The sequence below is a fragment of the Thunnus maccoyii genome, chromosome 10 (genome assembly GCF_910596095.1).
Source record: "Thunnus maccoyii chromosome 10, fThuMac1.1, whole genome shotgun sequence".
NCBI classification, from domain to species: domain Eukaryota; kingdom Metazoa; phylum Chordata; class Actinopteri; order Scombriformes; family Scombridae; genus Thunnus; species Thunnus maccoyii.
Genome location: NC_056542.1, coordinates 1,418,319 through 1,439,375, shown reverse-complemented (window position 1 = coordinate 1,439,375; position 21,057 = coordinate 1,418,319). Strand labels below are relative to the sequence as shown.

The window sequence follows — 21,057 nt, the reverse complement described above, 5'->3', positions numbered from 1 at the left end:
TACACACTGCTTTTTGTTAGACATCAAAAGCCAAAAAGGTTGGAAACTACTGGTTTCATCTTCAACAATGTGTTGTATTTTAAAAGCTTGTTATATTATATATAATTTTATTACATATAAATGCAGTGGAGTAGAAAGTACAATATTTCCCTCTGAAATGTAGTGGAGTGGAAGTATGAAGTAGCATCAAATGGAAATGATCAAGTAAAGTACAAATACTTCAAAATTGTACTTAAATACAGTACTTGAGTAAATATACTGAGTTACTTTCCACCACTGATTAAAGTGTATTAATCCAGCTTATCAGTGTCCACTGTAATGTGTCAGCGGTTTATTTCTGTGTTCTCAGATATCAGCTGCGTCCACAGATTATTGATTGTGATTGATGAAATTACCCCTGATAAGAATCCATTAGAGCTCTGCTTCCAGTCGAAGGTCTCGTCCTTCACAGCAGATCAGCAGATCTATATCAGAGAACCACAGTTACATATTAAACTGGGAGGGAGCTCCAGGCGTGCAGACAGACACTCAGGTGAAGCCTTACTGAGCTGCAGTCAGTCGGTGTGAAGATGAAGATGAGGCTGGAACTCTTCCTGGTCATCACAGCGGTGATTTGTGCTTCCAGCAACCCGCTGAACAACGCAGCGGGGAGGAAGAAGTTGCTGCTGATCTCCTTTGATGGCTTCAGGTGGGACTATGACCAGGATGTGGACACGCCGAACCTGGACCAGCTGTCTAAGGACGGAGTGAAGGCCAAATACATCACACCCCCAATGCTGACCATGACATCCCCGTCCCACTTCACCACCATCACCGGTAACACACTCCTGCATTATTATTATATTCCTACTTCTAATCTCTTCTAATTGGGGCTGCAACTAATGACTAATCAATGAATCTGCCAATGATTTTCTTGATTAATTGATTGGTTGTTTGGTCTATAAAAAGTCAGAAAATGGTGAAAAACGTTGATCACTGTTTCCCAAAGTGCAAGATGATGTCCTCAAATGTCTTGTTTTGTCCACAACCCAAAGATCTTCAGTTTACTGTCACAGAGGACTAAAAAAAAAGAAAATATTCACATTTAAGAAACTGGAAATTTTTTCCTTAAAAGATGACTCAAAATAATTAATTGATTATCAAATTAGTTGGCAATTAATTTAATAGTTGAAAACTAATCTATTAATTGTTGCAGCTCTACAATTAATACTATTAGCCTATTACTACTGTAGTAACAGTAATATAGGAGGTAGCAGTACTACAACTACTGCTATTGTTTAGGCTAATACTACATTAAGTGGTAGAAGTTGTAGATAGAGTACTTCAATAATCCCAAATAGAAATCTCAGAATTACAGCAGCAAAGTACAAATTCTGTACTGTAATATTTACGTTGAATAAACATTGTACAATGGTAGTGGCCATTAGACTGCACATTAGCAGTGCAAGACAGTAGATAATCATGTATGCTATGACGTTAGGTGGAGAATTGTCCTTAGAATTAAAACAAACATAGAATATATTAATGCTCACAGCTGGAGGCAGATAATAATAATTAAGTATAACAACAACAGATATGCTCAGCAAGAGAACTGAACTTATGTCTTTATAAATAGCACACAGAGCTGTAAACTGCCTCACTACATGTCTGTAGTTTTAGTCGTATCTAAGTAATCATATACTTTAACTTCTATGATTGGTACAACAAATAATTATACTTGCACTATACTTGTTTTTGTACTTCACAGTGTTGCCGTCATGATGTTTTTTCTAAGCTGACTGTGGCAGATGTACATTTTTAGTTTGGAGTTTGGTTTGGATAATAAATCAAACAGTAAGATAAGATATAATGTTTTGTCCTGAAGTAAATTTGTTCTGTGCTCCAGGATACACACAAGGAAGAGCATGACATGAAAATGTGAAAAAAAAATTACAGTTATGATGTAGACCATTAGATTATGTAATCTGCGTTGTAGGCAGGAATAAACATTCATATACTGGGTGTGCTCAGTAAAAGTGGACTTTGAGGTGAGTTAATTGCATAATATGAAGGTTAAAGGCCAATAAACATGAATTAAAATAGAACCATTTCCTCTCAGTGGTATCTACTGTATTTGTGCAGATAACTTTGATAGATAAGTAGCAGTATAGTTTTATTTGCAGATCTTAGTAATGCTTTATTTTACGGTTCCTTTAATTTGATACTAATTTCCTGTAAATTTGTAGGTATTGACCAGTTAGAATATTTTACAGAATTTGTTACAAATTATTTAAAAAACATAAAAAGCTTTAGGTTGGCTAATTGATAAATGTCCCCAATTATGTTTGGGTTCAGTTGTTAATTTGCAAAACTTCCTAATAAATTAGATTCTTACAAATAGGATTTTTTCCAATAACTTCCTAAATGTAGCTGCTGGGTAACTGTTAATTCTTCAGACATTTCTTTGAAAAGGTTGTTTAATATGGTACTTTATTGAAAACATGCTCATTATAGAGTTTTTAAAAAAGAATCTAATATGTTGATATGTAGTTTGACACACAAAACCATACACTGAAAACTGATTTTTTTTTCTGTCTGTTAAACAATTAAGAGCCTACTTTGATAAGAATTTTTGCAAATGAACAATTAGGAACCCAAATATGAGGCCACTAAACCAACTTAACACCTTTTTTCATTTCTTCTTATAATTTGTACCGCATTGCATCAGCCTTTCTGTAAAATGTCCTAAAAGTTTACTGGTAAATACCTGCAAATACCTGCAAATTACCAGGAAATAAAGTGTTACTAAGGTTTTGATAAATCTGTCTCAACTGTTTTCACAGGTACTATTTTTTTCAGTAGAAAGTAATTCCAGTGGAAACGGTCTCCAGTGACCCTGTTTCTGAAAGAGACATTGCCATTAAATTTAAAAAAAGGTTTTAACACCACCAACCAACATCAGACCAACATCAGACCACCAGACCAGCTCCCTCCATACGTTGGGGAGGTGTCCACTGCTGCAACTCCCATAAATCGCCTTTTTGTTATGTAATATTGCACCAATAATAAAAATAAAAATGTTTTTAAGCTATATTGCATTCAACCTTCTTTGTTTTGGGGTGGAAGCAGAAATCTGAGACAAAGCTGGACACATTCAACCAAAACTGTCTGCATGGAGAGAAACCACTGGAGGGAGCCAAAAAATTATAGTGAAACAACCCTTTAAAGAGGACAAATTACATATCCAGATTTTCATGTGCATACTCTGTTTTATCTGAGATGTGTGTGTATTGTACATTTAACAGCACAGTATTTGTATGTTGTGGAGGACATATTAATGGTCAGACAATATTTTCTGTGCTTTTGAGTTAGACATCTCCATCCTTGGGCCACAAAATAAGATGTAGTGAGATCTAAACTGTCCGTACAGGAGCTTCAGCTGGACAGAATATAGGAAATGGTCCTTTACTAAATTTACAGCATCTTTGACTGTTTGAAATTACTCAACGTTGTTGGTTTTGAGTGCTTTGTTGAGTGTCACTGTGCTGTTTCCTGTTCATCAGGCAGATGGGTGGAGGATCACGAAGTTGTCCACAACCTGATGTTCAACTCCGAGACGAACCTAAAAGTTCCCATCAAACAGACAATGACCAGATCAGAGTGGTGGGACAACGGAGCTCTGCCATTATGGATCACAGCACAGAACCAGGTGATTGATCAGGATGATTTATAACCAAAAACACTGATGTTAACATACGTAGACAACAAGGATTAAGTTTAAATTTAGAATGAATTGTAATTTATTTAACCTTGTTTTAAAACAATAAAATTATTAAAATTTTAATTTAAAACAAAGAGTTGTTTTGAATTCCACATACACTGTCCTGCTCCTTGTAGATTCATCCACCACTGAAAATAGTCCCCAACAAATGCACTATTTCCTCCTGTTTGTGTAACGTTTTCTAAAAACTGAATTGCCCGGCTGTTGTAGGAAATAACCAACCATTTAAAAAAAGCTATGTATTTGTGAGTTGTTTTTAAATATTTACTTCTTCAGTCGGTAGATATCTACAATTTGTTCAGTGATTCAAAGAGTTCAGGTGGGAATTAAGAATGGGGATGTCATCTTCCTATTATAGCTACATAGCTGCATCAATTAAAAAACAGCAGCAGAAAAATGGCCACAAAAATGGTGACAAGCATGGAGGAGATGAACACAACTCTACAGGATGTTGTAAGTTGACTTACAGATACAAGTACCAACGTTATTTCTTCAGTCCTTGTGAAAAACAGCAGGCAGCTGTTTTCAGAGAAAAAGCTGTAAAAAGCCACTGTACACTACTTGCTCAGTACCAAACGGCAAACAGACACAGTTAGCTGTAGACTAGCTGGTGAACATAGTGGAGCATTTAGCAGCTAAAGAGCCAGATATTTCCCTCAGGAGTTGGTAGAGAGCAAAAATAGAGCTAAAAGAGAGTGAATATTGGACTTACATTCACCAGGTGGACAGAAACATGACTCCACATGAATGATAATGTTGTGAACTTTAAAGGTGATTTAAAGGTTTCTGCTGCCCCCAAGTGGCCACAAAATCAGTTATTGTAGGTTTAAGTCCACAACCAAATTCATCTGCTGTTTTTTGTGTTTCCTTGTTGTTTCAGGGTCTGAAAACCGCTTCCTTCTACTACCCAGGAGGCGGGGCCAACTACAGCGGCCAGGCGGTCAACCGAGCGTTGGTGCTGGAATATGGCCACCCAGATGACAATGAGACTGAGTGGCGCGAAAACATCGACAAGGTGATGAGCTGGTTCTCAGAAGAAGACTTCCACCTGGTGACAATGTACTATGGTGAGCCAGATAGCGTGGGCCACGCCAAGGGGCCCGATCACCCAGACAGGAAGGTGATCATCAAGCAGATTGACCGCACCATCGGCTACCTGAGGGAGGCCATTGAACGCCATCACCTGACCGACAGCCTGAATGTCATCATCAGCTCCGACCACGGCATGACCACCGTCAAGAAGCGACCACAGGTGGACGAGGTCGTCCTCAATAAGTACCTGAATTTGCTGAAGCTCACCAGCTTTGAGATCCTCGACTACGGTGGGTTTGGCATCATAAAGCCGCGGCTGGGGAAGGAGCAGGAGGTTTTTGATGCACTGTCCAAAGTACCAAATATAACAGTCTACAAGAAAAATGAGATGCCCGAGAGCTTCCATCTTGCCAAAAGTGAGCGCTTGCCTCCCATCGTAGTCGTCGGAGATCTGGGATTCAACCTGAACTCTGTGAGTTTTACATCAAACCTTCTGCACCCCAACAGATCATCATCAATCCATGTATTCATCCTTTTTTTAAGAATGTATTTTGGTCTTAAGTAATAAGTGTATAGTAAAGAGATGATAGGGAATGAGGGAAGAAAAAGAAACAAAATAGCATTCAACAAAGATCCCCGAGTGGACTCAAACCGGTGACGTTGCAGTTTGGGGTCGGTCCCTCCTTCTTTTTGTTACTATACTTCCACTGCAGCTCAACAGGGAAACACTGTCCGAGGAAACACAAAGAGGGAATTTGATGCTAAAAAGACTGTAAATGTGTCAGATATCCACTTGATATGACTAACTCAGACTGCTGAAGCCTCATATAAGCTTCACATCAACTTTTAAATGACTGTGTGGACACACTGTGGATTTTGGCCTCCATCACTTACATTGAAAGCACATTTGAAGTCACTAGTTTGAGAGCTAACACTATGAGGAGTTGATGAAAAGGAAGTTGACAGTTGACAGAAGTCTCTCAGTTACACTGTTTTCATAAATATGCCTAAAAATAGTTTTTACCTCATTTAAAAAAACTGAAAAATATCCATCTAGTATGCAGCTGTGGTTTAAATGTTCCTGTCCTCGAGGAGAATTCAAGTTTCAGTTTGACTTTAAATTCTCCTCCGAGTTTTCACACCTGAAACCACATATTCTGAACTTGACCTCCGACTTTGGAGACACCTGAACAGTTTCATTTGAAGGCAGCATAAAGTCGTAGATCAGCAGTGATGTGAGGAAACAGAAGCTGACTCAGACTAAACCCGACTCTCTCTAAATCTGTTTCTTCATCTTTTTGTTTCCCGCCAGAGATTCATCGTCTACGTCAACAAAGGTGACCACGGCTTCCATAACGGAGAGATGGACATGAAGACCATCTTCAGGGCCTTCGGACCCGACTTTAAGAGGAACTTCCTGTCCGAGCCGTTTGACAGCATCCACATCTACCCTCTGATGTGCAAACTGCTGCAGATCGAACCGGCACCACACAACGGATCACTGGCCGTGACCGAGAACATGCTGCTAAACAGCGGTGAGTCTGACACACAATAGTGTCTTTAAATAACAGACGAGCTGGATGAAGGAACAACAGTGAGTCTGTGAGTCTGTTTACCAAAGAAACAGAGAAAAGCTGAGTTTAAGTCCTTAAATCCACCCAAGTCTAGACTGGCAATTGGGAGCACCCAGACTTTTCCAGGTGGCCTGGCCTGCTAAATGACCCGGCATGCCCGCTGCAGGCCACAGATTTTTTAAATTTATTTATTTTTACCCTGAACCAACACTGCTCCGCGCTGCGACAGTAGAGAGCAAGTCGAGAGAGAGAGAGTAGTTGGCAGTTATATGTTTCGTTTGGCAGTAAGTGAAGCTAAATGACTTAGCAGCAAGATGGATGGTGGAAAAAAGAGGAAGGGAGGAGCAGAGAGGGAGAGAGAGAAAAAAAGAAAGGTAAATAAATATGCTAGCTAGCTGATGTTTGCTACCTAGCTAATGTAGCTAATGCTACCGATGCATCATCATCGGTCCCTGTCAATGTTAAAGCAGCCAAGAAACTGGACAATCACTAATAAAAGTGGTTGTTCCTTTTCTAATTTCCTCAAAAACATTGATGGCATAATTGGTATATCTAGTCTGGTTAATGTGGTCAATATTATTTGAAAAGTCATTGGTTTTGGTGAAAATTTCAGTCAGTGAGTTCATACTTTGAGCTCATAATTTAAAATTATTGAGATAACACAATGTCTTCTGTCACACTATTCAGGCTACTGTAATATGTTGAAACTTAAAGATCTATGTCATTTATTATAAGAGCTGGATACCAAACTAAAAATGGCTTCCATTCAGTCCTATAGGAATTGTTTGGCTGGCGCATACGCCAAAAAAAGTTTCCAGCTTTTTTTCTAGGTTTGCTTCCGCATTGTGCGGCCCACTGAATATGCACAGAAGTGTTTCCCCCGCTGGCCCCGCCCACGAGTTCCTGCTCAGCCCATAGACTTTACATTGTGATGATGTCACAGATTTTTAAGTTGCTTTTCTCGGCTCGAGGAAAGTTTTACAAATATAAAACCTCCATGGATCAAAGGTTCATAATAGAAAGAGTCATAATTGACATTGTCTGCAGTTTGAGGCGTCCTGTCAACAGTTTCACAGACGTCTCTTTTACAGTGGTGGTCTGTGGGGAAAAAACTTTTTGGGCCACAGGGAGATTTTTTGCTGCAATACTGCAATACCTAACCCAGCTCTTATTATACATCCATGGTTCAGCATCGTCAGGTTAGGCTAACCCATTGTTGCTAACTTCGGGGCTAACCTTCCTTCACTTTTCCAGGAGTTAACGTGATTTTTCTTGGTCTTGACAAGCTGAAACATTTATTAACTGACACATTGTAGTCTGTATTGTACATTTACTGATCTATTCTTTCAAAGGAGCTACGCTACTAGGAGTTTCCCAGGCAACGACACAGACTCACGTTTAGAAACAGTGCTGCTCAGAGGGTCCTAAACCCTATTGATTTCTAAATGAATAGATATTTTGCATCATTTTTGGCATTAAAAAACATTTTTTTGGCCTGGCGGGGTTCTCGTTGGCCTGGCGGCTCACCAAGCCTGTACAATTATGGGGGAAACACTGTATGTTATTTAATGTTTGTGTTGGTTAAAGGGCTTTTTTAACCTTGGATGGGTAACTGTTAGTGTATATCAGTAAACTGAGTAGGGTATTGTGCTCTTGCTCTGTTCTTTGGAGAGATTTGTTAACTGTATTATATTGGTACATTAAAAATATGGTGTGCTGTGCTCTTGCTTTTTTCTTTTTGAAGGTGGAGAGAGCACCACAGTAGTACCGGAGCCCACTACTACAGAGAAACCCACAGGTACAAGACATTTTCTATTTTGTTAGTATATTAGTTGTTAATTTAGTTATTTATTATTGAATAAATATTGAAATGCACCTTTGGTTTTATTTGAGGTTCATAACAGTACATTGTACTAAGCAATTGTTGGCTCATTAGTTTGGTATTCAAATGCACTAAAATTCACCAGAATGCAGGAAATCAAGTCGTTGTAACTAAAATTTTCCTAGTGGGGGACCCTCAGACCCCCCTCTTAAACACTGGCCTGACTGGGGCTATAGTTCTTGCTATATTTCCAGACCTGAATGATTTTCCCAGTTCGGCTCTGAATCCACCTCCATGTTGTCAGTTTAAGACACAGTAGTTTGTGAAACAGGAACTTGCAGATTGCAAAAACTAACCCTAACCCTGGTTCCCTCCCTATAGAGACGGGGTTAATAAAGATCTAAACAAAGACTGAGAGTCTACACCCAAAGCGTCTGTAATAATAAAATGTATTTATATAGAATTTGTTGAAAAAATGCTAGAAAGTGCTTTAAAAGGCAATAAAACAAGATAAATGAAGAAAAAGTAAAGGTGATAAAATAAAGTATGAAAACAGGGCAGCACCATGATTCACTTTTTCACAGATAGATGATGAAAAGATGAAAGAAATAATCAGTAAGAGATCAGATTGAGTCTAATTAGACAAGAAGCGACTTCAGCCGTCTATGGATCAATTGTAATAACAGTTAGGACTGCAGATAATGATTTTTTTCTCTTCACAGTCAATAAAATGCTAAAAAATAGTGGAAAAAAAGGCATCTACAATTTCTCAGAACCCACAGCAATGTTTTCAGTTATTTTGTTTGTGTGATTAAGAGGCTATGTTCAAATTACATATTGAAGAGGCCCAAATTTTTGCCTCCAAGTGACTCAGATCAGAATTTTTCACAGAAGTGTGATTAAACCAAATCTGATTGTTTCATATCAGATCGAGGCCATTTGCATATGTGGTTCTAGATCTGATTCATATCTGATCTCTGGCTGTGCGACCGCTGTCACAACACTCAGATCAGATACAAATACATGTCACTTACAGACATAAACCATCGAGATAAAGATCAGATCTGACAAAAAAAATCAGAAATTAGCATTTAGACCTGTAATGTGTGACTGTAACTGTCATCTGATATTCAGTTTTTTCATATATGGCAAAGAAAAAATGCAAATTGTCACATTTGAGAAGCAGGATAAAAGAACATTCAGCATTTTTGCTTCTAATATGACGGGAACGATTAATTGATTATCACAATAGCTGCAGATTCATTTTCTGACAATGAGTTCTGTCTGTTTTCAGGTGGATCACAGACAACTCATCTGTCTGTTGCTCTGCTGCTGTCGACGCTGCTGCTCTTCATCTTCACAGGGCTGTAACAGATCCAGGATCAGATCTACACATCTGAGATCAGGGCTCGTATTTATCAAACTTGTAAGAATACTTCTAAAACACTTAAAAAGTCTTAAAAAGCAAAGATTTAGGTTTAGAAGGTTTTTAAATGAAGCTCTTAAATATTTTTTCTGCCACAGGCAGTGATGTTAGTTATAAAATATATTTTTAATGTGATTTCTGCTGTTGGTAGACGAGGTGCGTCAGACAAATCAGAGAATTTAGTTCCACACTGACACATGCAGATCAATGAAGATGATCAGAAAGTGATTGATCGTCAAGTAAATGCAGATTTACTCTTGTTTGACAAATACGAAATTTGAAAAAGTGCCGTAACATCCCATCAAATGTTCAAATAAAAATATAATAGAATATAAAACAACTCTATTCTTACTGATGCTGCTTCAGTAATGTATTATTGATCCTGATCAACGATATTTAGTCTAATCAGCAGTTATCAATGATCTACTCTGAATCGACTGAACACAACCCTGCAGCTCTCAGACATTTAAACTCAACTACTCTCCAAAATGTTTGTGACTAAAAGTGAAGATTTTTACTTTTATCTTAAGAATTAGATCATTTTAGCAGTTTGATATTTACAGTTTGAGTCCTGATCTACAGATCCAGACTTCCATCACTTCATCTGAAACACCTTAACATCAGATAACACTATATTTATGGGAATTATTATTGATATTATTTATAAACAAAATCAACTTATGATCAGATTCTCTTTCAGTCATTTTATTGTTAATACTGATGCAGAAGAAGCACTTCTTATATTTCATACAGCAGAGTTGCAGATCTGTGAATAAATCAGTAAACTCTGGTCAACAAAGGACATTTTATATAATTATAAAGTGGAATTGTTATTTAAAATAAGTATATAGTTATATGTTTTTATGAATTGCAGTGTGGAGGATTTGTATCCTGTACCATAAATTCAATAAAACGATTATAACTTGATCAGTTTTGCTTGGCAGTTTCTTTATAAATAAAACAGTTTTATTGTTTTCATGAAACAAATGTAACAAACAATTAAAAACACTTAATATGCTACATATTACATGTGTTGAAACGTATATATTCAACGTTTCTGTGGTTTGCAGAAACATACAGAAACTAACTCTAGTGGTGAGATTGCAGATTGCAACAGACTGAATACCCCTCCCCTCCCCCTCCTCATGAACATACATGTGAATATTATAGCCTATTCCATTTCTGTCTATAGATCCCCATAAAAAACACTTTTTCTCATCAAACAGCCTCCCAGCTTCCTCAGAAAATGTAAAAAATGTTTTCCTTGAACCAAATGAAGGGATGTTTGTTTTCTCTTCAGCTGACTAAAAGATTAACAAATGAAAACAGTCAGAGTTACAATTTAAATGTTTAAACTTTAATGATGCTGGAAACCAAATCAAAAATCTGCACAGAACAAAATAAACAGGAAGTGAAATAATACAAGATAGATTAGTATTTCCCTGATACAGTCAATCAGACAATGATGTAGCCCCAACTTAGACTGCTGCTGGTTAGGGGGCCTGTTGGGTCCTGGTGAGGATGGAGGAGGTGCTGCACAGGGTCCAGCTGCCACCCAGAGGGAGAAAGGTTGCAGTTGATGGAGACAGACTAGTCCCATACAGAGGGTATTCTCTCCCTTTCCAAAACCCTGAGTCCACTCCACCTTCCCCGAGTGCCATTGTGGACACTCTACAAATGCCTAGGCCCAGGAGAAGGACCCCAAGGTGACCTATGAACACAAACCCCCCAGAGACGCTAGCTGTGCCCCTTGTCCCATGCCTCTTCTCCCAATATGTTTACTTAAATACAATATGTTATACTTATTCTGATACTTGGCTGCCTACATTTACACCTTGGTAATGTTTTATGATCTGGTGAATGGTGAAACTACTTTGCAGAGATAACAGGCCAGTCGCACCTGTCCGCTGAAAGGACAATGAGGGACTGTGAGTGTGTAGAGATAAGAAAATAAGTCCTACTGCACTGTCCGTTGAGAGAACAAAAGTGAACTGTGAGTGTGTAGAGATAAGAAAAGGTCAGCTGGAGCTGTTGTAATACAGCAGATTAGGAAAACTATCTGTGGAACAGGAATGAAGGCACCAACAGCATCATTTTATTCATAAAATAAAAGTTACTAAGTCATGAGTCAATCACAACAAAAACACTCTTGTAACTTTTTCTTCATAAGCCAAACGCTTCCCTTTTCTTCTTCTCTGTTTCAGTGCGTCAAACATGACGTCACACAGCTGCGTCTCCTATAAAATCATCCTGAGCCTGAAAAGACTCAGACTCTCACAAACTAAATGAGAAATATTTTATTAAAACATAATCTGCAGGCTGCAGCTGTTTTTATTGCTCCTTTATATCGGTTCTGTTCTGTCTGTAATTAACGGGTTTAAATTGTCTATTTGTGTCTTACTCTGTGACAGACAGACGCTGCTGTAGATCTATAATCAATTAATATAACATTGGAGCAGTTATCAGCTGTTTTCCTTCCAGTTATCACTATGTAGAAACTATTAAGTAACAGTTTAAAGTGTTATGGGTGAATTTCAAGTTTAAACTTTAGAGTTTAAATTATTACTAATTAATTTCTGACTTCTACATATTTGACAGTTGAGATGATGCATCATGAGCAGTTGTCTCCTCATAATAACGATGGAGTGAACGAGGATGTCTCGTTTGATGAATTAAATTCCTCCTTCCTCACATCTCTCTCGTATCCTCGCGGGGAGGAGCTGGGACACGAGGAGTCAGGGAAGTGAAGAGTCACGTCAGCATAATGAAAAGCTCCCTGTGACTCCCAGCCAATCAGCTCTCAGCCTGCTCTTGTTCCTTGTCACTTGTTCCTTGTTGTTTCCTTGTTGTTTCATGAGTTCAGTTTGTATTTTAGTCCTGGTTTTCAGTTCAGTCTTGTTCGATCGTTTGTTTGGTTTTGTTCTGTTCCTGAGTTGTTTAATAAATATATTCTTCAGTTCCTTTTGCCTGCTGTGTCCTGCATTTGGGTTCATCTGCTCTGCACCTCATGACATTATCGTCTTTATCTTTCATCATCCTTCTGTCTTCTTGTTTTAACTTTACCTTAATTTTGTCCTGCTTTTGTTTGGCTTTCTGTTGTTATATTGCCTTCTGAGAGTCCCACTTCTGCTTTGTCTGTCAAAGCACTTTGTAAACTCTGTTTCTAAAAGGTGCTATATAAATAAAGTTATTATTATTATTGTGCTTAATTTTCATGGCTGCTAACACAGACGTTCATCAGGATGAACTCTGGCCCCTATGTGTGATGTTATGTTATATAATTACATTTTATATGAGCATTAAAATGACAAAAATGTTGCTACTACACTTACACTTTTGTTTTATGATCTGGTGAATAGTGAAACTACTTTGCAGAGATAACAGGCCCAGTCGCACCTGTCCGCTGAAAGGCGGGACTGTGAGTGTGTAGAGATAGGAAAATAAGTCCTACTGCACTGTCCGTTGAGAGAACAAAAGTGAACTGTGAGTGTAGAGATAACTTGAAGAGGCTGAGAGTATAACTATGGACTCCTCAGAGCATAACTTCGTACTTTACCTAAGACAGCTCTCTGTATCTGTTGTTGGTTCTGTACTTGCTTGTAAGTGTAATATTAAACCCAGACAGACATCCTCTAGTTTGTGGGTCTTTTATTACAGAAACTGCCACCACAGCCTTCATCATGAAGCTCCTGGTCTCAGTGTTCCTGCTACTGGTTCTCAGTTATCCAGCCACAGCTGAAGTTGTGACGTCGTTTACAACATGCAATAACTTTTTCTTCAACCATCAACCACCCAACGGGACATTAGGTACTCAATACAAGATGATCTGCCAAAAGACTGAAGATGGTTATGAATATGCGACGCTCTATGACACCGACAATAAGATCCCTGTCTACTCTGCATATGATTTTCAAGGAATACGCACTAAGACAGCGGACTGGGACATTGAACCTCAGGTTAGATGCTCAATATTCTACACAGTCTCTCAATATTGTTCACAGACAGAGGGGTAAGTATTAAGACAGCAGATTAAATGTATGTATGTATATTGTATTAAATATATATATATATAAAATATATAGGGTACAGTGTTACTCAGGCGCGGCGTATCGCTGGCCCATCCTAAATGACTGGGAGAAGATATATTTTCTTAACTTTTATTTTTTTAATTATTAAAATGAACATTTAAATACACAGTAAAGTTCCCTTTCTAAAAAAGTAAAGACAACATCCGGCTGTGTAGAATAAGTATATCAGCGGTTAGGAATGCAGATGCGTTTCCTATTCAGACTCCAAGAACCTAGAAAGCAATGAAGGCAAGACGGGAAGTAGAGCTGGAAATTACCGCCTGACTTGTTTGTCTGTTTTGTCTGTTGTTTGTATATTTCCTTGAAAGCACAGATCGTTTCTTTTCGTTCTCTCTCTCTCTCTCTCTCTCTCTCTCTCTCTCTCTCTCTCTCTCTCTCTCTCTCTCTCTCTCTCTCTCTCTCTGTCTGTTTAAAGTCAATCTAGCTCACCCAGCAGTCGATCTCTTTCTCTCCCTGCAATCAACTTAAACAAATAATAATCCAGATCATTTTTGCACGATTTGAGCAATTTACCCGCTTTTCACAGGTAAATAATAAGCATCCTGGTACTGAAAATGTTTTAGAAAAAGATTTATTTTAACTATCATAACCAACCGGATGCGTTAGTCGCCTTCCACAGCATGATATCAGTCAGTATTAACTTCTGTAATTTTAAGTCACAGCCAAAATTAAAATCCTGGCGTCGTGCCTGGTGTTACCATGTTAAAACAATGACGAGAGAAAAAGAAAAGACCATTTTAGCATTTTTTTTTTTTTTAGCATCTTAATACCTGCACTGTCTGTAGGAACAGAGAACAGGGTTCACACGAATCGTTAAAAGGTCTGAAATGAGATTTTCAGAATTTAAGGTCATAAAATGTCTTAAAAGGTTTTATTTTATTGTTGTAGGTCTTAAATTTTGAGGTGATGCCTCGTTGCAGGATTCACTCATTTAAATATCCAATATACAATATAAATATTGATTCTCCACAGGCCACCTGCAGGATTAAAGAACACAAAACAGTACAGATGATGCTCAGCTACAGACAGTTATCCAGGTGGGTTCAGAGAAGACACAAAGTCCTCTGTTATCTCTGATAGTTGCTCGAATCTGGATAATAATGTTTGTAGTGCGAAGCTGCAACGGCCAACATGAAGGAGAGGAGCAAAGTTTTAATTCTGTGACCTCTTAGCTGGAGTTTACAGATTTAATGGACTGTTAGTGGATGAAAGGTAGATATACTGAAACATGTGTGTCTTAATGTGGAGAATTAACTACAGCCGACGAGAACGACCAGAGCAGCCTTATTGTTTTACACAATGTTGTCAAAATGAACAATTCCAAACAAATTATAATTAAAATTAGAATTTTAAATTCAAATGGTTCTTTTTTTCTTTTTTTTAAAACACAAACAGTTTTATGTAATGTAAAGCGTAACAGTGGGACACAGTTTGTGATTTTACATATGATTATCTGAAGATACAAAAATATTCAGAAAAATATCCATATTAATGTTGTCAAGTTGATTTCAAACATGAAGCTCAGCTCTAATGTGCATTTGTTTTGCTGTGGAAAAGGATGTTATATTTTCTCTATCCAGGTCTTTAAAAGCATTAAATTTGATTGCAGCAACCCTGAGAGAATGTATACAGTAAATAATATTTTATTTTGTATTTGCAACATTAGAGACAGAATCAATACAATCTTCAGATGGCAGATGATTCAAACAGTAGCACATAAATTAATTGAGATACTGTTTGTTTTATCCTCTACAGCTGGATGACCAGAACGGTGGAGACTTCATGGCTTCTGAGGGCAAAGTCAATCGTTACCTAAGAGGCAAAAATCAAGCACTGGATGAAGATTACGCCGGCACTTCAAATGTCTACGATAGGGGACACCTGCTTCCAGTCCATCACCGACATTCCCAGGCAAGTCCGGACGCCACATTCACCCTCACAAATGCTGCTCCACAGCATAAAACCTTTAACCGAGGACAGTGGAAGGCAACAGAGCGTGTAGTAGCAAATATGTTGACAATCAACTGCTTGAACCGTGGTTTTCATGCCTATATTGTTACTGGTGTGGTGCCTGGAAATGCACATATCGGGAAACAGGTTAACGTTCCCAGTCATTTCTGGAGCGCCTACTGTTGCAGAGACAACAATGACAGACTTCAGCTCTCTGGCGCCTTCTATGGGGACAATGATCAGACCAACACAGTAACAACAACCACAATAGCCGGCCTGGATGGAGTGCTCACTACACTCTATGGCTTGACTAGCTTCGAAGTGTTCGCAAATAAATGTCAATAAGCTCCCTGAGTTTCAAACAGCCAGTCAAGATCTTCGTAGTTGCCCCCCCCCCCTTCCCTTACAGGCAACCTGCGGCCTACAAAGGCAAAAAGCAGTAACTTCTGTTACTGAATTTTGCTTTTGTACAGCAGGGTAGCCATCATCTATTACCACTATCTGCTGCCCCAAACGCAGTAACTACAATTTGATCCAAAATGCTTGCTAATTATGCTAATGCTAGGTAGCAATAATGTTAAAGGACCAGTGTGTAAGATTTAGTGATATCTATCAGAACAAACTTGGCAGAAATAGAATTTAATATTCAATTTAATTTCTAATATTCTAAATCCTTCACACTGGTCCTTTAACAGAGATTGTCTGGAGTCATCTGCCAATAAAGATACTACATCAGAGAACAAACGTATTCACAGAGAAGTACTTATGATTACTTTCCCTAACCATTACGTTCCATGCATTTCTCTTTGTGCGAGACTGTGTACTAAATACTGTAACAGCCATCCAGTATACATGAGACAACAGAGTACTAAACTCTGAAGTATCAGGTTATAGCTTGTGTTAATCAATTCATAATATGAATAAAAGCATTTATATCTTTTATCCATATATTTATCTTCACACATAATCTCTCCTGTTGATTGCCTGATCATTATAACCCTGCTTCTGCATAGAAAAAGACATTAAGATGACCTGTTCATCATGAATAAACATGGTTTCTGAGTCAGATTTGTCTGTTTTTTTTATATTTCCAAAATGTTTTGATGTTTCTTATGTAACAAAGCTGAAACCACATAGTAGTAGCCCCTTTGGTATAAACTCACTCTGAGGTTGACATAATCCACTTCTAGTCAGATGACAGATGCAGAGACCACAGGTTATATACTTTAACTTACCATCTTTAGATAATAAAGGTAGAAAACATTGTTCCTCTGAAAACCTAAAATGGAGTCATATGACTCTGTTTGGTAGTCAGGTGACCAGGACTTATGAATGTTGTGTTCATTCATAGTTAAAGACAACAGAGTTTGAGAATTTCATTTGATATATCACATTCACACTCCTACATGATTTAGATTGACTTTACACCTGCAAATACATGAGCTGTCCAAAACATTTCAAAACAGAGTCATCAGTGAAAGGCTTCATATTAAAGCCTTGAGATGAAGATGAAGATGAAGATGAAGATATCAGTCATTTAAAGTCTTTTTTTCTCTTTTCACATTAATCTCATAATGAGAAGAGAGATTTAGCTATTAGCTCATTTCCATCTTCAGTCTCTGGGAAGGTAAACAGAACAATTACCAGAAAATAAAAACATTTATTTACATGCAACACCAGTAAATAGTCTCCATCACATTAACAATCATACAGACAAATCAACATATCAATACCAGCACATTCATCCAGTACAACTATACAATTACAATTCATTTAAAATATGAATCTCTGTGAAATTAATGTTGACATGACTGGTTGTTCAATATCCAGTTTTTTTGCACCACGGGGAGAAAAATGAAAGTCTGAGCAAGTCTGAAGCTCAGCTGGAAGCATGTTCCAGTGTTCGATGGTTGTGTAAAGGTTCTGCTCTGGAGGGTTTGTGTTAGTCTGAGTTTAGAGCAGATCCAGAGGTTCTGCTCATCTGCTCAGAGCGGAGCTGAAAGAAGCTCTTCAGTGGTGGAGAAGCAGCATTGAGAATTATCTTAAATACTCATCAAACCTCTGAAAACAGAATGAGATTTTCCAAACTTAAGAGACTGTATTTGGACAATATGTCATAATTATGGTGATTTAATGGTTTCCTTACACAAACATTTAAGGGTTGTTTAAAAAGGAATTTCAGTCGGATGAACAATGTTTTTCAAACCTGATTATCTGAAGTTTATGGGCTCTATTTTAACCGCACAAGTGCAACGACAAGTGCAGGGTGGCAGGTCTTACGGACCATGTGGGCGTCTGTTTACGCAGCTGCTGTTTTGGTTCATTTATGTGCAGCAGCGCAACGTGCAGAAGGGCTGAGTGAAGGTGAATATAGATCAGCCGGTCGTGGGGATTAAATATATGTGAAATACTCTCTCAGCCAGTCACATGACTGCTCTCGTAGCTCTGAAACAGCTCAGCCAATCACAACTAAGCGTGATAATGACAAGCAGAAACAAACAGAAGGCTTTTCTTCAGGAAATGTCAAAGACAGATGGAGTGTTTTCAACAGTTAGTTACTATAATAACGATAGAAATGAAGGAAAAAAGAGAGAAATTGATTCGGTGAAGCTGCATGATTATATCAGACGAACACTGATTCAGCAACGATTCTAATATATCTCACATAGTTTAATAATTAATGTTACACAACAGCGTTTGCACTGCAATGTGTTTCAAGGATAAAACATGAGACGATACTTTAACTAAAGAAAGAAAACTGGGAAAGATGCTGATGAGCTGCTAACTCAACGTCTCCTTCATAAAAAGCAGAATATCGAGTTATAATCGATCAGTCTGATGTGTGTAGAGGTGTGTGTGGTGATACTGTAGCAGCCTGGTGATGTTTTCAGGTGATTTACAGTGAACGCAGTACCGTGATCCTTCTCAGATTTATCAACATATCAGTCCTGCTGCCTTCAGATGCTGCAGAGGTTTAATGAACTGAAGGAGAAGCTTCTCATACAGAATAAACAGCTGTGGACAACAGATAAGAATCACCCACATTCATTTATAGATCACTGCAGACTGATTTACTGACTTTCCTGCTGTAACCACATCAAACATTATTTTCAGTCTTTAATTGAAATAAATTATTCATATTTTAAGCATTAATCCGTAGTTGCAGCACATCTGCAGCAAATATTTAGTTTGATCCTGTTGATAAAATCAGCAAAGCAGCAGCGGATGGACGTTGTGTCGCAAACAGACGTAGTTCTGAAACGTCTGTTTTTAGTGTGAAATCTGGGACCAATTTTCAACCGAAATATAACAACTGTCTTTGCGCTGCTTTATCTGAATGAACCTCCCACCTGTCTGCGCCTCTCCCGTCACCTGTGCACCGCGCGCTCTGCGCTGGTCACCGAAATACAACACAGACACACAAAGCAAGTTTAAAGGTCAGAAAAGAACCAAACAGTCGGAGCGCTGCTTGCTCTGGTCGTTGCGTTGAGTCCTTTCAGGTGAAGTATCACATTCACACTCTAAGACCCTGTTTACATCTGGTACTAACATGCGTCTCCACATCTGTCCTGAGTGACCACTTGTGATCGGATCTCACTTCCCGCTCTACATGCAAATAAACACGGACATCATTTCCGTTTTCAAAGACCACATTCGTTCGTTATTAACCGGCAGAGGTCCATCATGTACCCTCCGACCAAAGCTGTGTTCAACTTGAGTGATAACAGGATGAATATTCGGGGGGGGAGATGCAGCGATCTCTCTGTGTTCCTCTACACATCCAATAGATCAGCTGTTACACACAGTCCAGATAAAGAAAAAAAAGAGTAAAAAGAGTAAAAAGAGTAAAGCAGCGATCTCCTGATAAATCCTGGGCTCATTATGTGGAGCAGCGCAGCAAAACTAAAAACTGTCGTTATCAACTTGACAGGACAGAAGAAACTATTCAGCAACGTTTAGCTTCTGAAATAATATTTTAGACGGACAAGCGAAAAATTAATGGTTTAATTTCTATTCTAATTGTTGACTTGAAGAGGGAAACCGGTTAGGGGAACGAGACAAACAGGAAAAGACGGGAGGTACGTTTTTAATTCACATGAAAAACAAAATAATTTGTTTATTGTTATCAACAAGTTGAACAGCGTTGGACGGAGGGTCCTGTGTCTAGTCTGCCGGAAAATAGAGGACCTCAGTTGAGAAGGCGTCCTTCAATGTGGCCCAGGATGCATTGCGTTTACACTGCTAAAAGAATGTGGCCACATGCGGCCCAGACCACCTCGTCCTTTGGATTAAATGCACAACAGCAAATAGCCTACTGAAAAATGTCAAAACAGTCTTATATGGTTCTTGGTCTGAAGGGTTCATTGTCTGATCACTCACTCACAACCATTACAGTTTTACTCAGTGAATCTGCTCTCGTGATTCACATGACGCTGTGTCTTCTTCTTCTGCAGTGAGGTAAAGCACTAAACTTTCTCTGTAGAGATAATTTAAGGGACAGTGATAACATCTGGGACTTATAGCAGTCTGGTGATACAGCGAATGAGAAATCAATTAAGAGCTAAAAATCAATGTTTTTAACCACAAACTGGAACAGAAGTTACAGTTCACACCAACATCTACAGAGAGGTCTTCACATTTAACGAGGAGGACTGATGGAGGCCAATCTTTTCTTCTCCCCAATCTGCTAAAGTCTGCAGTGACCCTACAAAAAACATATTTAACTAATCTTTTAGCAATACTTAATCTGAAAACCTCACTTTCAGAAAACAAGTGAAAACACCTGCCACTGACAGTTTAATGTGTTCTAATCCTACTGAACTTGTTTCATTACATTTCTTCAGTAAGTCTCTGCATCTTGGCATCAGGAAGGTCACTCCTTCTGTTTAAACGGTGACATGTTTTGTATCTTTTCGACAATCTTATATGACTTCGTTGAATCTGTGGAACTTTTTTTTTTGCAGACATTTTGTTTTGCAAAGAAACTAGCCCAGTTTTAATTATTTATTTCTTCCTTTGTGTTGAACACATGATTTTGGTGGATGAAGCAAACAGCACATGTTACATTAATTATTGCCTTCCCAGCCTGCCGACCCCACACAGAGTAAATTCATCATTCAGTTAGACTCCACGTGATCCAGTTTTTAAAAAGTGATTGTGTTGTGGTTGGAGTTTCAATTCAACTGAAACTGTTCAGAGAAACTTATTGAAACAAGTGATCATTTATTGAAAATGGACAAATCCCTGAACTGCAATGAAACAGGTAAAATTATTTCACCCCATCAGCAATTCTTCTTCACTTGTTTCAAGAAAAATAAATACAAGATTAAATGATGGTAATTAAGAGCGTTGGACTGTTTCTGCAGGGCACAACAGGGTTTGTTGCTATTCCTCACAATTTCCTA

The 21,057-nt window shown here is 38.3% G+C and overlaps 2 protein-coding genes across 2 annotated transcripts; both read left to right on the top strand.

The window, feature by feature from the left end:
- Window positions 1–575: 575 nt before the first annotated feature.
- Window positions 576–10,408, top strand: zgc:153896 (uncharacterized protein LOC569930 homolog). The gene is made up of 6 exons (XM_042424470.1): window positions 576–816; window positions 3,543–3,688; window positions 4,641–5,264; window positions 6,105–6,327; window positions 8,111–8,164; window positions 9,483–10,408. The coding sequence occupies exons 1-6, from the start codon at window positions 576–578 to the stop codon at window positions 9,557–9,559; spliced, it is 1,365 nt and encodes a 454-aa protein (XP_042280404.1). The 3' UTR covers window positions 9,560–10,408.
- Window positions 10,409–13,187: 2,779 nt separating this feature from the next.
- On the top strand, window positions 13,188–17,120 carry LOC121905890 (endonuclease domain-containing 1 protein-like). Its single transcript, XM_042424471.1, has 2 exons — window positions 13,188–13,570; window positions 15,458–17,120. The coding sequence occupies exons 1-2, from the start codon at window positions 13,295–13,297 to the stop codon at window positions 15,995–15,997; spliced, it is 816 nt and encodes a 271-aa protein (XP_042280405.1). The 5' UTR covers window positions 13,188–13,294; the 3' UTR covers window positions 15,998–17,120.
- Window positions 17,121–21,057: the final 3,937 nt, after the last annotated feature.

Bases quoted from the DNA above. Each gene is read 5' to 3' on its own strand.
- zgc:153896 (XM_042424470.1), top strand. From the start codon at position 576: ATGAGGCTGGAACTCTTCCTGGTCATCACAGCGGTGATTTGTGCTTCC. The intron at 6,328-8,110 runs GTGAGTCTGACA...TTCTTTTTGAAG, and splicing joins GAACATGCTGCTAAACAGCG to GTGGAGAGAGCACCACAGTA. The intron at 8,165-9,482 runs GTACAAGACATT...GTCTGTTTTCAG, and splicing joins TACTACAGAGAAACCCACAG to GTGGATCACAGACAACTCAT.
- LOC121905890 (XM_042424471.1), top strand. From the start codon at position 13,295: ATGAAGCTCCTGGTCTCAGTGTTCCTGCTACTGGTTCTCAGTTATCCA. The intron at 13,571-15,457 runs GTTAGATGCTCA...TATCCTCTACAG, and splicing joins ACTGGGACATTGAACCTCAG to CTGGATGACCAGAACGGTGG.